Source organism: Balaenoptera physalus (genome assembly GCF_965194825.1).
Source record: "Balaenoptera physalus genome assembly, chromosome: 13".
NCBI lineage: Eukaryota > Metazoa > Chordata > Mammalia > Artiodactyla > Balaenopteridae > Balaenoptera > Balaenoptera physalus.
The window spans coordinates 64323944-64340217 of NC_138892.1; the positions used below are offsets into that span (position 1 = coordinate 64323944).

The window sequence follows — 16274 nt, forward strand, 5'->3', positions numbered from 1 at the left end:
GATCCTGCAATTCTACTTCTAGGACTGATCATTGAGAAAAACTCACTAGTGAAATAAAATAAAAGTAAAAGGATATTTATTGCAGGATTCTTTGTAGTACTTAAACATTTGAAATAATGCAAATATCCATCGGTGGGGTAGTAGTAAATTATGGTACCTACATCCATCATAGTAATATATCATATATAATTTTTTTAATTGATTAATTTATTTTATTTTTGGCTGTGTTGGGTCTTCGTTGCTGTGCACGGGCTTTCTCTAGTTGCGGTGAGCGGGGGCTACTCTTTGTTGAGGCACGCAGGCTTCTCATTGCGGTGGCTTCTCTTGTTGCGGAGCATGGGCTCTAGCCGTGTGGGCTCAGTAGTTGCAGCATGTGGGCTCAGTAGTTGTGGCTAGCGAGCTGTAGAGCACAGGTTCAGTACTTGTGGCACACGGGCTTAGTTGCTCCAATGGCATGTGGGATCTTCCTGGACCAGGGCTCGAACCCTTGTCCCCTGCATTGACAGGTGGGTTCTTAACCACTGTGCCACCAGGGAAGTCCTCATATATGTTATATATGATATTATACTATGTGGTTAAGATTTTGTGTAACATGGAAAGGTCTCAAAAGCACATTAATGATTAAAGCAAGGTGCAGAATAGTAACTATAGTATGATTTTGTAGAAAAACATTACAGATAGTGTATAAAAATGAGGAAAAAATTGAGAGCATGTGCACCAAACTCTTGGCAGTGGATATCTTGGTTGAGAGGAGTGGGGGAGTCAAATAGGAAAATTAAAGCATATATTCAAGGCAAATATACATTCCTATCTTGACTATGACTTCCCCCCCAATAAGTTTTGGGGTTTTTTAATAAATTTATTTATTTTATTTTTGGCTGCGTCGGGTCTTCGTTGCTGCGCGCAGGCTTTCTCTAGTTGCGGCAAGTGGGGGCCCCTCTTCGTTGCAGTGCGCGGGCTTCTCATTGTGGTTGGTGGCTCCTCTTGTTGCGGAGCACGGGCTCTAGGCACACGGGCTTCAGTAGTTGCAGTATGCTGGCTCAGTAGCTGTGGCTTGCAGGCTCTAGAGCGCAGGCTCAGTAGTTGTGGCGCACAGGCTTAGTTGCTCTGCGGCGTGTGAGATCTTCCCGGACCAGGGCTTGAACCCGTGTCCCCTGCATTGGCAGGTGGATTCTTAACCACTGCGCCACTGGGGAAGCCCTCCCCCACAATACTTTTTTTTTTTTTTTTAAGGAATTCCTTTATTTTTATTATTTATTTATTTATTTATTTTTAGCTGTGTTGGGTCTTCGTTTCCGTGCAAGGGCTTTCTCTAGTTGCGGCAAGTGGGGGCCACTCTTCATCGCGGTACGCGGGCCTCTCACTATCGCGGCCTCTCTTGTTGCGGAGCACGGGCTTCAGACGCGCAGGCTCAGTAGTTGTGGCTCACGGGCCCAGTTACTCCGCAGCATGTGAGATCTTCCCAGACCAGGGCTTGAACCCGCGTCCCCTGCATTGGCAGGCAGACTCTCAACCACTGCGCCACCAGGGAAGCCCTCCAATAAGTTTTTTAAATTACTTTTGTAATTGAGAAAAGTAGTAAGTTAAAAATAAGATAATGAAATGAAAAATGTAAAGAAGTAATTGGTGATCCTGATTGGTGCTACTTCAGAAGTGTTTTGGTAGTAGAATTAGAGGGAATGGAAAGTAGTCAAGTGGAAATAGCAACTACACAAGACTGCTTTCAAGTCCCTTAACTGTGAAATGTGGGAGACAGCAATAGCTGGAAGAAGACAAAGTTGAAGGATGGTTCTTTTTTTTAACAAATTTTTTATTTTAAAATAATTTTGGATTTACAGTAGAGTTATTAAGATAGTATAGAGAGCTCCCATACACCTCCACCTAGCCTTCGCTAATGTTAACATCTTCTATAGCTGTGGTACATTTATTAAACCTGAGAAATTAACATCGGTGCAATGCTATCAGCTAAACCACAGGCTTTATTCAAATCTTACCAGTTTTTCCATTAATGACAGACAGTTGCTTTTAAGATCCACCAGACTTGTAAGAGACCTACCTAATTTGTCTCCTGAAGAATAGGGAGAAATGTACATATAAATTTATAGAGGTGACTCTACAGGTGAAAGAATACTCACCTGAATACTCCAGGTGAAAGAATACTCATGGAAAGCAAGGTAGAGAAACATTCAGGAGCAAGTGGGTAAATTTGTTCCTTTAGCAAATACTAGGATCAGGTTACATGATAGCTTGGACTCCCAGAAATTCAGCCCTCCTTTTCTCTTCCTCTTCCACTTGCATCTAGGACACAGAAGCACAGACCATTAATACGACCGTCAGTTATATTTTCAGGTTCCTTTTAAGCATGGGATATGTCACTTCTTGAAATCTGTGCTGTTTGGGCATTCATCTCCATAACGACTGGCTACCACTTTTCTGAGAAGCTCTTAGCCTAGGAATTTATTCCCTTCCTTGGAGGCTGTACATCCAGGTAGTCCATGTTTCTAGCCCCACTGCTGTATCCTACCAGATATCCTCCTGCTTTTAAGATGAAGATTCCCCTGCCAAGATTTCAACGTTAAAGCTCATTTGACTCAGCCTCTTCATTTTGTGGGTGGAATAACAGACCCAAAGAGACGAAGGGACTTATCTAAGGCCCTTTCCAAGTTGAATGCTCCTGCAGAAAGGACACTGCATTGCATCTCCTGAGTGTGCCTGATCCGGATTTAGGCAGCCAGTTATGGTCCAGAGGCGATGTCTGCAGAGATTCTCAGCCTTGCTGGATAGGATGAGCAGCGTGCTGGATGTCACCTTGAGAAAGGAGGATGTGGTAGTCCAGCAACCAATGGGGCCCTTGAAAACTTGTACCCTCCTTGACCTCCCACTGCCTTATTCTAGGAAAATACTTGGGAAAAAGTTAAAACCCTGACACAAATGACATCGACTAAAATTTCACCTTATTTTGTAGCTCCCCCCCACCGCCGCCGCCCCAGCCCTACTCTGAAACAGTAGACACTGTAGAGAGAGTAGAAAGAAAAGTAAGTGACTATAACCCAAGTTCAGGATTTGAGAGATGACTGGCTACTGCGGTTGATCACCGTTGTGAGGTATGGCTGGAGAGTGGGGAGGGCCACTCATTTAATAATAGTCACCGCTACTGGTCAAATACTACATTATGTGCTTTAATATAGTCTCATTTATTCTCCACAGTAGCCCTGTATGGAAGTTTCCAGAAATTAAGAAACTTGCCCAGGGTCATTTGGCTGGATGGAGCTGGATTATATACGTAATGCATGTTCACTGTAGGAAATACAGATACTATACATAAAATAGATAAGCACCAGGGATTTCCTGTATAACACAGGGAATTACATTCAGTGTCTTGTAATAACCTATAATGGAATATAATCTGAAAAAAAAATCACTGAATCATTTTGCTGTACACCTGAAACTAACACAATATTGTGAATTAACTATACTTAAATTAAAAATTAATTAAAAAGAAAATACAGATAAAGAAAGAGAAGAAAATGTAAGTGGCCCATAATCCACTACCCAATGATAACCCAGGCTATCTCAGTCCAGTACTCTTTTCATTGTGTTGCCCGGTCTGCTTTCAGCTCTAGCTTTTGTTCTGTGCCTTCTTCCTTCTCTTTCTTCCCCGGAAAGACTGTAGCCACTGCTTCTGCCCCATCTTTGCTTGCCTCAAGCTCTAGGAAAGCTGGAAAGCTCTAGGAAAGGCCTGGAAAGCTGGCATGACCTGGGTGGTGCTGCCAGGAGTGATGGCAAGTTCTGGGGTCTTTAGTGCTGTCAGACCTTACAGCGCTATCCCTCCCCTACTTGTCCCCACCCCAGCACTTTTGAACTTGTATCCTTAAGAACTCCTTTTAATAAAAGAGCACATTCACTCCTCTGTTAAAATGCCCCCCTAAGGGATGTCCTCCACCCAGGTCCTTGTTTGGGACATTGCTGGTACTCCGTCACACAAATCCCTCTCTTCCAGGTCATCACAAGTAAAGTAGAGATGACAACTTTCAAGCTGTTTACAAGTAACATCAAAATTATTTGATATTCCATAGAACCTTTTTCTTGTGATATGAAGGCGATGCATAATTTTATTTTTGTATTCATTTTTATTACACAATGAAAGCACATTTATCCTAAAGAGAAAAAGAAGAAGAAAATACAAATGCCCGCGGCAACCTGTTAACATCCTGATGTCTTTTCTTCCAGACTACTTTTCTATGTTTATATTTAGAAACATATATGTGTATTATAAAATGGGATCATGCTGTCTTTTTTTTTTTTTAATATTTGGCTGTGGCTTGCGGGATCTTATAGTTCCCCGACCAGGGATTGGATCCAGGCCCAGGCCCAGGCCCAGGCCCAGGCCCACAGCAGTGAAAGCTCCAACTCCTAACACTGGACTGCCAGGGAATTCCCCATGCTGTGTTTTTTTTTCTTTTCTTTTAATTTTATTTTTAATTTTATTATTATTTGTTTTAATTTTTGGCTACGTTGGGTCTTCGTTGCTGCGTGCGGGCTTTTTCTGGTTGCGGTGAGCGGGGGCTACTCCTCTTTGCGGTGCGCAGACTTCTTGTTGTGGTGGCTTCTCTTGTTGCGGATCACGGGCTCTAGGAGCTCTGGCTTCAGTAGTTACAGCACACAGGCTCAGTAGTTGCAGTACGCAGGCTCAGTAGTTGTGGTGCATGGGCTTAGTTGCTCTGCCGCGTGTGGGATCTTCCAGGACCAGGGATCGAACCCGTGTCCCCTGCATTGGCAGGTGGATTCTTAACCACTGCGCCACCAGGGAAGTCCCCCACGCTGTCTTATAATTAGCTTTATTCACTCAAAAGTATCTTATGAGCATCTTTGCATGTCAGTAAATGTACTTTGATCACATGATATGTCTCTGAGAAAAGTAGTGTCCAGTTACCAAGGCAAAATGCCACTTTGATTCTCAGGGCTCCTGTTTAGGCAGGGCAGAGCAGAGCAGGTGAAGTTGGAGACCCAGATGACTCATCCACTGTGTCTCAGGAGGGTGCACAGAGCCAAGAGTGCTTCTGGCAGTTATGGTAGCACCAGCTTTTAAATTCTCTCTTTTCCAACAAGAAAACTTTTCTTGCTGCTTATATTTCTGGTCCATACATGCTTCCCCCAATGAAGCATCTTGTCAGCTAAGATTTAAACACAAATATCAAGCAGTTGTTCTTCTGTAACTTTCTTTTTTCCATGCCTTGGTGCTACTTGATGAAGTGGCTCTCAGAGAGTATTCAGAAGAGTAATAGGGTGAGAGACTTAATTCCCAATATAGCTGCTAATCTTGTTTAATTCCCCAGAGTCTTTCAGTCCTAGGTGGTTTGTCCTTTCTTCGTTGAAAGACCGGTGAGCCACAGACTACAGGAATGGAGGGCAAGAAGGTACTGGAGTTTGTGCTTTGTTGGGAAGGTGCTGCTGCTTAATTTATTTAGGAGTGCTTTCAGAGTCTAGGACATTGAATTTTACTTCACCCAGCATGTCTCCTGTATTATTGCGGAACAACGTTGACATTTTCCAGGTTGTTTTCAATCTGTCTTATATGTACAAATTAATTCCAGTTTGACCCACGTGAAAGAGAACTGTCTTGGATGTGTAAATGTGTGTCCTTCCATCAAGAGAGGGGGTGGTAGTAGTGTTTCATATGAAGCCTGGGTATTTTTCAACCAAAGGATCTGGAAAATAGTGAATTTTCTGAAAACTGAGGATTTATACATGGACAAACATGTAGAGAAGTACAGGGGGAAAAAAGGATTAGGTTCTTATGTAAAAATAAAATTTGACTGTTCATGTAAATTATGTCGGATATGATGATATATACATGTAAAAGTCTGGTGGCTGCTTTAAATTTCCACAGAGAGTTTCAATTCTTGATGCTACCGTCCACAATTATTGGTATTGTGTAGTTTAAGCTATACTGCATCTTTGTCTCATTTAGAAGAAAAAAAACCCAGCCAGGATGTAATTTTGTGGCATGTAATGATGAACTTTTATTAGTGAATATTTAAAGGATTTAAAGTAACTGGTATTTTGCTTTTTCTTTCTGTTTTCCCTATTAATCTCTGGATAAAAAATCCCTTGTCTCCAATGTAACTATCATTAGATCTGGGCTCTCCTTTCTTCTCATTTTGTCCTTATAAGGCTATCCTGTTTTATCACTTCCTGCTTTAGCTCCTGACTTTTTCTCTCTTCCCCTCTCCCTCTCTTGCGGTGGATGCTTTCTCCATGTGGCAGGGCTGTAACTGTTCACAGCTGTCTGAAACGCCAGTGGACCAGGAGCAGCTTGGAGTTTTAACTTTCATTTTACAAAGAACAGCATGTTTGAATGTTTCAGCAGGCAAGTTATAACTGGCATTCACTTTTTGTTCTTCTAGAACACTGAAAATCTCCCCCAGCACTTTAGAAGGGGGAACCTGACCGTGTTAAAGAAGAAGTGGGAGAACCCAGTGCTGGGAGCAGACTCTCTCCCAGACTCCGTGCGAAACAGCAGCACCGAGGTCAGGCATAGAGGCGACCCTCCTCCCGCTGAAGTGGCAAACAGCTCTGCCTCTGGAGTCGAGGCTGACCAAGAGGAACGAGTCCACCCCAGACCTAGAATCAAATCGCCTCCTGAAGCTCTTATTCAGTATCCGTACCCCCGCATCGAGGACAGTGAGCATCTTAAAGACCACTCAGCAGAAAGTAAAAAAATGGAAAATTGTCTGGGAGAATCCAGGCATGAAGTAGGAAAACCCGAAATAAGTGAAAATGCAGAAGCTGCAAACAAAATAGAGAAATACAATGTTCCGCTGAACAGGCTTAAGATGATGTTTGAGAAAGGTGAACCAACTCAAACCAAGGTAAGGATTGGGTGGGTTTAAAACTTGAAAAAGCCAATTCACGTAACTAAACAAAGCTGTTTTTCTAGTATAGACGGTTTGTGTAATGGCGAGTATGTGGTCAGTATGTCTTTTGATTCAAGTTAGAAGAGTAGTTAATAAAAAGTCTCAAATGAATTATTTACAGAGATGCTAAGATTTGTGAGTGTGACCCAATTTCACATGAAATCAAGTGCACACTGGGATTCAGGGCGATATCGAGAAATGAAGAGTTTGATGCTGGTTGGGTTATGTGTTTTTGTACGCTTGCCCTTTTAATTTGTCTTCCTGTGCCTTTTGTCATTTGTAGCTTTAGGGGGTGGAATTACTGCTGAATCTCTCTCTGCCTGGACACAGCTGCAGGCTGAGTGTTAAGGGCAGAGTTTAACATTAAGACTGAGGCTTAGTTGTCTCCTTGCTAGCTGAATCCTTTCTCTTCTCAACTTCCTCATCTGTGCCTTCCAACAAATGTTTTCTATCAGCTAAAATCCTATCCCAGGAAAAATCAATGAAGATAGCCAGACTAGCCATAGCCTTCAGGAGTTTTGACTTGCAAATGCAGAGGGTTGCATTTTCCTACAACTGCTAATGAAACTTGATCCTTCATGTGGAGTGCAGACCGGGTCCCCAAGAGGGAATTACTTAACTAGAAAATGAGTTACATATGCTGGTGACTTATAACAATCCAGGGGCCGCAGAGCTGGTAAATTTTTCCAGTTTTCTCATACTTTCCTGCATATCTGGCTTTGTACATGGGGTTGGTTTGTTACAACAGTCATTATAATGAAATAAACAGATCTGATGGGGAGCAAAGCCATCATTTACTCTAGATTCCCTTTAGATGGGAAAGCAGATTTTTTTCAGCTAAGTATTGGCCCAAATTTCTACATTTGTGAAGTAATGGTATGAAGCATTTCTTCCGAGGTAAAAATTAGATAACTTATCCTAGAATCCTCAGTTATGTTTGGTGTGATTTAGCCATCTCTTCTTGTATCTTGCGGTGCCTGTTGTTTTCTACCTGGAAAAGTTCTTTAGTGTTCAGCGATCATCTGTTTGAGGGTGTATCAATAGAAAGAATTTTTAAAGATTTGCAAAGCTAGAACCCTTTTCTCTGCATGAGTTTTTACTCTGTTTTAACACTGAAACCAGTTGGCAAGAGATGTAACCACAAAGCATTTTATGACTTTTCTTAAACTCTCATCCCTCTCAATTTTGAGTCCTCTAGGCCTGCCAACTCCCTCTTTCCCCTTTATGGTCTTAATAAAAAAAAAAAAACTTAAAAAAATTTAAATGGGAAGAAGAATTTTAAATGGAAGGAAAAAATGTCAGAAATCCTAAATAGAGAGGAAGGGGCTTTGTTGTGAGTCAAAGCACCATTGTAAGTCTCCTCCTCTCAGACCCTGTTAGGGGCAGGACGGCTGATGTCATGGCAGCACACACAATGTAGATTCAGTGCAAAAGGCTGGTACATGTCAAAACTGGCCCAAGGTAGGAAATGATTGGGACTGCAGCAAACAAAATGCTGATTATGTGTAAGGATCTGGTGAGAGACTTTTTTCTCGTAAATGTCTAGTGAAAGATGGGTCAGAACAAGCCTGTCTGTTTGTGGCTGGTCAAAGCAGAGAAAAAAATTCTCATATAAAGAAAGATCCTACCAAATCACACTGGCACTCAGCCTGATTGCTAACGGTCTAGGAAGATGGAGGGGTTCTAAGATTGACCTGGGCTTTTTTTTTGGGTGGAGGCGCTTTTTAAACTTCCTGATTAAATAGTCATTTGTCATTTAATGGACTGCTTAGGGAATGTAAAACACTACTGCCCTTGGTTTTATAGCTGCTTCTAAATAAGCATCATTACCCATGTTGGAAACAGTCTAGATTACTTTAAAAATGTTTGTCTAGTATTTCAGTAAAACTGTTTAAAAAAAAAGTTTTGTCTACTTTAGTTTAATGAATAACTAATCAGTTTGAAACTAGGTTATGGTTATTGTTATCATAATTTCAGCTTTAATATGGATAAGGCTTTAATCAGGAAGTTATATAATTGGATCTTTGGAAGGAAGCTCTGAGAAATATGGTAGAGACACTAGCAGTCCTTTTAGGAGCAAGAGTATACAGGTAAGAATGATTACCTCAGAGCTAAAAAATTAGTACTTCTGTGAGACAAATGCATATATTAGGTACAAATCGTGTGAATCTTTGTCTCCATAATAGAATTTTAAAGAACTGGGCTAAATCTCAACTAACTAGCTGAGCAGGGTCAGGGAGCACATAGATAATGGAAATGCATGATCTAAATCTTTTTATCTCCTAAATCTTTTTATCAGAGTTATTTACAGGAGGCCAAGTTAATTGGCTTGAGTTCTACTTTTCTTAGTCTCTCTTACTCCCTTTTTGTCTGAGATGGTTTCTGTTCTTGTCCACTTTTCTTCCTGATCTCTTCTCTGCAGTCCTGTTTTTTTCTCCCTCCCTGTGTAGTCTCATCTCTTTCCAGGACTCCAAGAGATGGATCCTAAAACTAGATTCTAATCTTGAATTCTTAACCCAAGCTTCAGCCCCAATTTTGTGGTTGCCTGCCAGATCACACATCTCTTTGTGAATATCCCTTAAGCACTCAAATTCAAGAAGGCTAAAAAAGAATCCATTATCTTTCCAACCAAAACCTGCTCTACCCCTGGTGTCTCTTAGTGCATCACCATTCACCACATCTCCTGGTCTGTAAAGCTTGGGATCAGTTCTTCTTTGTGCCTACCTCTTCTCAGTCAGTCACTTACTAAGCCATCTACATAAGTCTACACATCTCTCAAGTATGGGCCATTCTCTCCAAGAGGTCCCACATCTACTTCTATGGTTTAGCCTTATTACATCTTGCCTTGTGGTATTGCTGCAACCTTTCCTATTAGCCTCTCATTTTTTTCTTCCCTTCCATCCTCCACACTGTTGCTATTTATTTTTCTAAACATAGTTGTAAATTATGTTATTCCCTTGATCAGAAACTTTGGATGTCTCAGAATTAATCCATATTTAATATTTGGGTCTTCTACAGTCTGAGCTCAACCTACCTTTCCAGTCTCATAACTAATCGTATACTCAAACCCTGGATTACTCCTCATTTTAAATTAGTCATATCTTTCCCCTAATTTCTACCTCTTGAAATCTTACTCCTCAAGGTCTATGAAGACTGTGAGACCTTACCTCAGTTTTTTCTCAGATGAAATTACCTTCACCCTCCTGACCCTCCTGTAGAATTTTCTTTTTACTTCTCTTTGGCCACTTATATCATGCTTTCTTTAATAGTCATGTATGAATTTGTACACTCCCCAGTCTATAATTCTTTCAAAGTAATGACGTTTTTATCTCCCAGTGCTCAGCACAATGACTTGGCTCTTAGTGTTTATTTAATAAAAAGGAGAAAAGAAGCTTAGAACTCAAATAACTTATAAATAATGAGAACTGATTAAAGGCTGTTCCTCACTTATCCTCTACCTTTGGTGAATAGATAGGTTATATTGGTCAGATGTTTTAGTTGAACATGATAGTTCTAATTCCTATGAGCAAATGAGCAGTGGATGGATTAATGTAACCTATAAGTTATGAGGAAAAAGAAGCCCCCCTCCCACCCCCCAGTGACATACATTGAATGTGGTTTAGCATCCCTAGCTCCATGTATATGTTGATCTGGGTTTTAGGTAGCCAAAGTAACTATTCTGGGCGTTCTTTTATGAGAAAGCTGATCAGGCAGTTATAACCAATATTCAGTTATCATCATGTTGACATTTGAATCCATAATCTTCAAAGGCCTTGATGTGGTTATTCAAATCACCAAACAATGTAGGGACAGGCTCCTTAAGTCTCAATTCTTTCTGTTTGGTTCCTAACTTATTTGGTTCACACAAATCTTTGGATAGGAGAATAAAGACCAAATATTTGGAAGGTGTATTTCTACCTTCATAACCTACTTAAAGTATTGTCTTTTGCTTGGGTCAGGATTAAACCAATATATATATATACACCACATCTTTTTTATCCATTCATCTGTCGATGAACTCTTAAGTTCTCAGTGTTATTTTGACCTCTCTGTAGCGGTACATTTCTCGTAAGGCCTCCTACTCGTATAAATTAAGTTTTATTTACCGTAGTTAGTAACTCTGAGTAAACCTTTGGTCTTTTGTGGTAAGACAGTAATGGATCCAGGTATAAAGATGCCAGTCAGGGAATCCTGATCTTTCTGTTTGTTGCCCTAAGTGGCTGTCTTTGACGTGTCAGTTAGAGACCAGTCATCTCTTTTCTGCTTATTTTCATGCCAGTTAACTACTTACTGGTTTCTATCCGGTTCCATTAAAATAAAATATGTTGAAAAGTAATATCAGGAGACTGGAATATTCTCTAAGCATTGGTTGGCTACATTAGAGTTTGTAGGGGCCAGGAAGACATCATTTGCCCCACAAAATCACCTTTTCTTTCTGCTATTGGACTCACTCCTGGATTAAACAACATAGGTGTGTATCCAGATGAATTTATTAGTCATTTCCTTTAGCCTTCTAATTCATTAACGAGTTACAATGAGTGAGAAATCCCTATCAAGATTGTTGACATAAATCCTAGAACTATAAGTGATTGTAAAAGGTTCTTTAATTCAGCTCATTGTTCGCAGGATATTAAAATCCCTATTTTACAGATGGAAACAGATGACGTCAGAGAAATTAACTGATACGCCCGATGTCATGTGGCTAATTAATATCAGAACAAGAACTGAAATTGTGTAGTACCTCTTCTACCATAAACACTATCTTCATGGATATTTTAATAGCTATTTATTAGATAAAAACATCTGGCCTTACATTTTTTTTTTTAATTTAATGATCTATTTGTTTAATCCAATATATCTATTTATTTATTTATTTATTTATGGCTGTGTTGGGTCTTAGTTTCTGTGCGAGGGCTTTCTCCAGTTGCGGCAAGCGGGGGCCACTCTTCATCACGGTGCGCGGGCCCCTCACTATCGCGGCCTCTCTTGTTGCGGAGCACAGGCTCCAGACGCGCAGGCTCAGTAATTGTGGCTCACGGGCCCAGTTGCTCCGCAGCATGTGGGACCCTCCCAGACCAGGGCTCGAACCCGTGTCCCCTGCACTGGCAGGCAGACCCTCAACCACTGCGCCACCAGGGAAGCCCTGGCCTTACATATTTTTGAAATCTAAGGAAACCAGGAAAGAATTAAAACATATTAACAGCCGGCTTCTCAAAGACTTGAGCTTTCTATCTGTCCTCTTCCTACGTTTTATAGTCTTTTTACTGAATAAAAAACATCAGGGCAATGAAGAGAAGTACACTGGACTGCAAGAGATTTGTACTAAAACTCTTGAGTTAGAAGCTTGTTGAGTTTGGGAGGTTTGTTTTTCTTATATAAATTAGTCATCTGAACAATCACACACACACACAACACAGTAAACCAGAAAAAGCCATGTAAACCTGGAAAAAAGAGTAACCTTTACCAATTGTGCACAATGATATTCTTATCGTTGCATAACTAGATTTTACATGGTTTTAGGTACTGTGTGCTCACTGTTTTGTGTGCTTTATCTTTGGTTTGGTCTTTTTTATATAGCCCTTCCTTTGTATCTTCCTAGTTCATGTAGTTATCCTTTTATGGCAATATGTTACTTCATTATACTTTTTAATCATTCCCCAGTAATTAGATTCTCTTCCAGCCTAATAAAAAAGCTCTAAGCATCTTGGCAGAAACATTTTATTTTTAATTATGGGGGGGGCTATATTACTGAATGATGTTATCGTGGTCAAAAGACATAATTCTGTAACACTGCTAGCACAATCTAAGGACATATTTAATTCCCCAGCAGTTCCTCATCAGCATTTGGTTTTATCATTCTTATCTATTTATATTAATTTAAAAATATGAAGTATTACCTCTCCTTCCTTTCTTTTCTTCCTAATTGTAAGAGTAATACATACTTTTTTTTTAAATTTATTTTTATTTTATTTATTTTTGGCTGAGCTGGGTCTTTGTTGCTGTGCGTGGGCTTTCTCTAGGTGCGGCCAGTGGGCGCTACTCCATAATTTTTATAGAACACTTAGAAATACAAAATATGGGAGTTCCCTGGTGGTCTAGTGGTTAGGATTTGGGGTTTTCACTGCCATGCACAGGTTCAGTCTGGTTGGGGATCTGAGATCCCGCAAGCCACGCAGTGCGAGCCAAAAAAAAAAAAAAAAAAAAAAAAAATATATATATATATATATACACACACACATATATATATAAACATTTATATATATTTATACATATATGTGTGTGTGTGTATATACATATATATACACACACACACATATATATGAAGAGAGAGAGAGAGAAATCCCCCTGCCTGGAGATAAGTGCTCCTTCTGTGTGTATTTTGTACTTAAATGAGCTGTATTTTTTCTGCGAGGGTCCCTGGAGAAGGAAATGTTTCTCTCTCAGTATTTTGAGAAATTAAGGCCAGATTTTATCTACACCATATGATCTCCATGCATAGTTCAGCAAAGTCCCATTTTTCCCTAAAAGTCATCCTTCCTCCACGCTTGACTTTGGAGAGATGAGAGAGTCTGAAGGAAGGTCAAAGTTGAAAGGTTGAAGGAAGTGGCTCTCAGTAAATTAAAGTGTTGAGAATCAACTTTTAAAGAGAATTTTTCCTGAAAATAGGGGTACACAGGACAGGAAATCCTGCTTTTTACTTGACATTTGGGACCTAACTTACTTTATTTCTTAAAGAAAACTTTGCAGAGAAAAGAAATTCTACAGACTACTGGCTAAAAGCCCCAGACTCTTATTTTCTTACTGGTAAATGTTGATGCATTTGGTTTATGGATTTAATGAAAATATTTAAGGGGTGGTCACACTAATGAGAGTTACTGCAGTCAGCTGACAGGAAGGAGGACTTGTGGGGTGGGGTGAGGCCAAGCTTTAGGAAATTCCAGAAAGTCTTAAAGTGTCTTATCTTTTCTCTCTTCTCTTAACAAAGTATGATGATTAAGGCTGCCTCAGCCATCTGAATAAAAAAGATTGAAATGTAATAAAAATGTGTTACAGAAGAGTATTTCCATATCAGAATTCCTGGTGTTAGGTTTTTTTTTTTTCTTTTCTTTTCTTTTTGTGCTTCTCTATTTTCCCTGAGAAATATTGGAGGAAACCCCACCTTCTTCCTGAACCTCAGATTACCACTTGTAAAATGAGGATCAAAAATTAATAGTAAATGAATTTGAGATCTTGGGGTTTTGGTTTTGTTTTTTGTTTTTTGTTTTTTGAAGTATAGTTGCTTTACAATATTGTGTTCATTTCATTTCAGGTATGCAGGGATCTTGTCATTCTTTATATTTGAGTGGTTTGGAGGTGGAAAGGTATTAAAAGAAATGCATAGTGCTTCACCCGGGAGCTCATTAAAAGCCAGCTGTATTCCTCCTCAGAACCAGTGTCAGTATAGCTTTGATTTCCAGAGACGTGTTTCTGTTTTTTTCTAAGACCAAATGACTCTGCAGATTCACTTTTTTAATAGTTGAAAGAAAATAAGTCAGAGTATTGAACCCTCATGGATTTTTTTTGGGGGGGTGGGAAATGGCTCTTTAACCCAAAGATTTAAATAAAAAGCTAGTGAAGATGGGAAATTTTATGCATCTAAAACCAAAGAACCTTGCAGGGCATGTGTTCTGGTTCTAAATGGTCTTGCTCTCAATAACACCAGTGTAGGAACTTCAAGCACAAACAGAAAACTAAACTCCTAGCAGGTTGCAACATGTAACACATACTCTTGGAATTCTGCTTAAACTTTACCTTTGACAGAATGTAAATATTTGAAATATTGCTCCAGTGTTAAGACTGCAGAACCCATTCCCTTTTGGTTTGAAAAAAAAAAAAAAAAAAAGTATTTCCAGGCTTTCTCCCTTTTTGAGCCCTGAAAATTTTAGTTTTTATAATGATCATTTTACAGTGCAGCAGCGTTTGGAATAAATCTTTGGAATTTCCTTTAACTATCTGCAAATGAGAAATGTTTTAAAAACAGAAAAATGTGGATGGAGGGTATTCTGCCAAACTTATCTTTTCACTTTGGCTGATGATCTTCATTTCCAAATGGTAGGCTGCTCCCAGAGCAAGAATGTGTTGCATCATAGGAGTCATGTGGATGTGACTGATGTTGGTGCAGCTGACCTGAGTATGATGTGGCAAGGTTAGAGTTGCTACAGCTTCTTTTAGTTTTTTTTTTTGTAAATAGATTCAACCAATAATGTAAATAGCAAAGCTGACTGGAGATGCAATGCATTAAATATATATATCGAATTTGCTAGAAACTGTATTCTTTTTTGCTAGGGTACAAGCAAACCAAATCCTTGGCTCTGATTTCTGAAGTGGCGTATTTTCTATCTCCAAGGAGAGAGAGAGGGCTGGGGGGCGGGGGGGTGGGGAGGACTTGAAAAAGGGATAGTTCACTGTCTTAAACTTTATTGTTGGTTGATTAGTCCATTGAACTTAAAGGTTTAATAATTATTTATTAATGTTGAATTCAAAAGGGAGCTAAATGTTTTACTCTTGTCTCCTGTCATACTGGATTTCAGACATCTTTTCCATGTTAAGTTATCTGGAAATAAACTGAGATTTCAATGATAGGATCTGCTTGAAGGCTCTCATTGCAAGCTGAATAAACATGACATACTGTCTGTGTATTATGTCTGGGAACATCCTCTGATACTTACTAAGTGGCTTTCTTGAGTTACTTTTCTAGTCTTAAAATTAGAATTTGGAACTTTCATTAGAGATCTACCCTAAATTTGAGAGATACAAATGTAGTAATTTACAGGAATCATTTTTTTAATTACATAAATCTGTACCTTCCACTTTTCTATTTAAAAAATAAAAAATAGGACTTCCCTGATAGCGCAGTGGTTAGGAATCCACCTGCCAATGCAGAAGACACTGGTTCGAGCCCTGGTCTGGGAAGATCTCACATGCCGCAGAGCAACTAAGTCCGTGCGCCACAACTACTGAGCCTGAGCTCTAGAGCCCGTGAGCCATAACTACTGAGCCCATGTGCCACAACTACTGAAGCCCATGTACCTAGAGCCTGTGCTCAGCAACAAGAGAAGCCACTGCAATGAGAAGCCCGCGCACCACAACCAAGAGTAGCCCCCGCTCGCTGCAACTAGAGAAAGCCCGCACGCAGCAACGAAGACCCAACACAGCCAAAAATTAATTAATTAATTAATTAAAAAAATAAAAGCATGGTCTCTGCCCTCAGTAAACTAAGATTCCAGTCCAGTATAGGGATGCACAACAATTTGATAAGCATTGTAATGGAAGTGTGACCAGGTCCTTGAGAACAGAGAAAGGGCTATTTAGATTTAT

General features: G+C 39.8%; 1 protein-coding gene across 4 annotated transcripts in view; it reads left to right on the forward strand.

Annotated features, from left to right (window-relative positions):
- Positions 1 to 16274, forward strand: part of LIMA1 (LIM domain and actin binding 1) — an 86357-nt gene that overhangs the window by 46757 nt on the left and 23326 nt on the right. For all 4 annotated transcript variants that reach the window (XM_082421334.1, XM_082421336.1, XM_082421335.1 and 1 more), the window contains one exon: positions 6408 to 6872. In XM_082421334.1, the coding sequence (XP_082277460.1) occupies positions 6408 to 6872 (465 nt within the window). The remainder of the gene's footprint in view (positions 1 to 6407; positions 6873 to 16274) is intronic.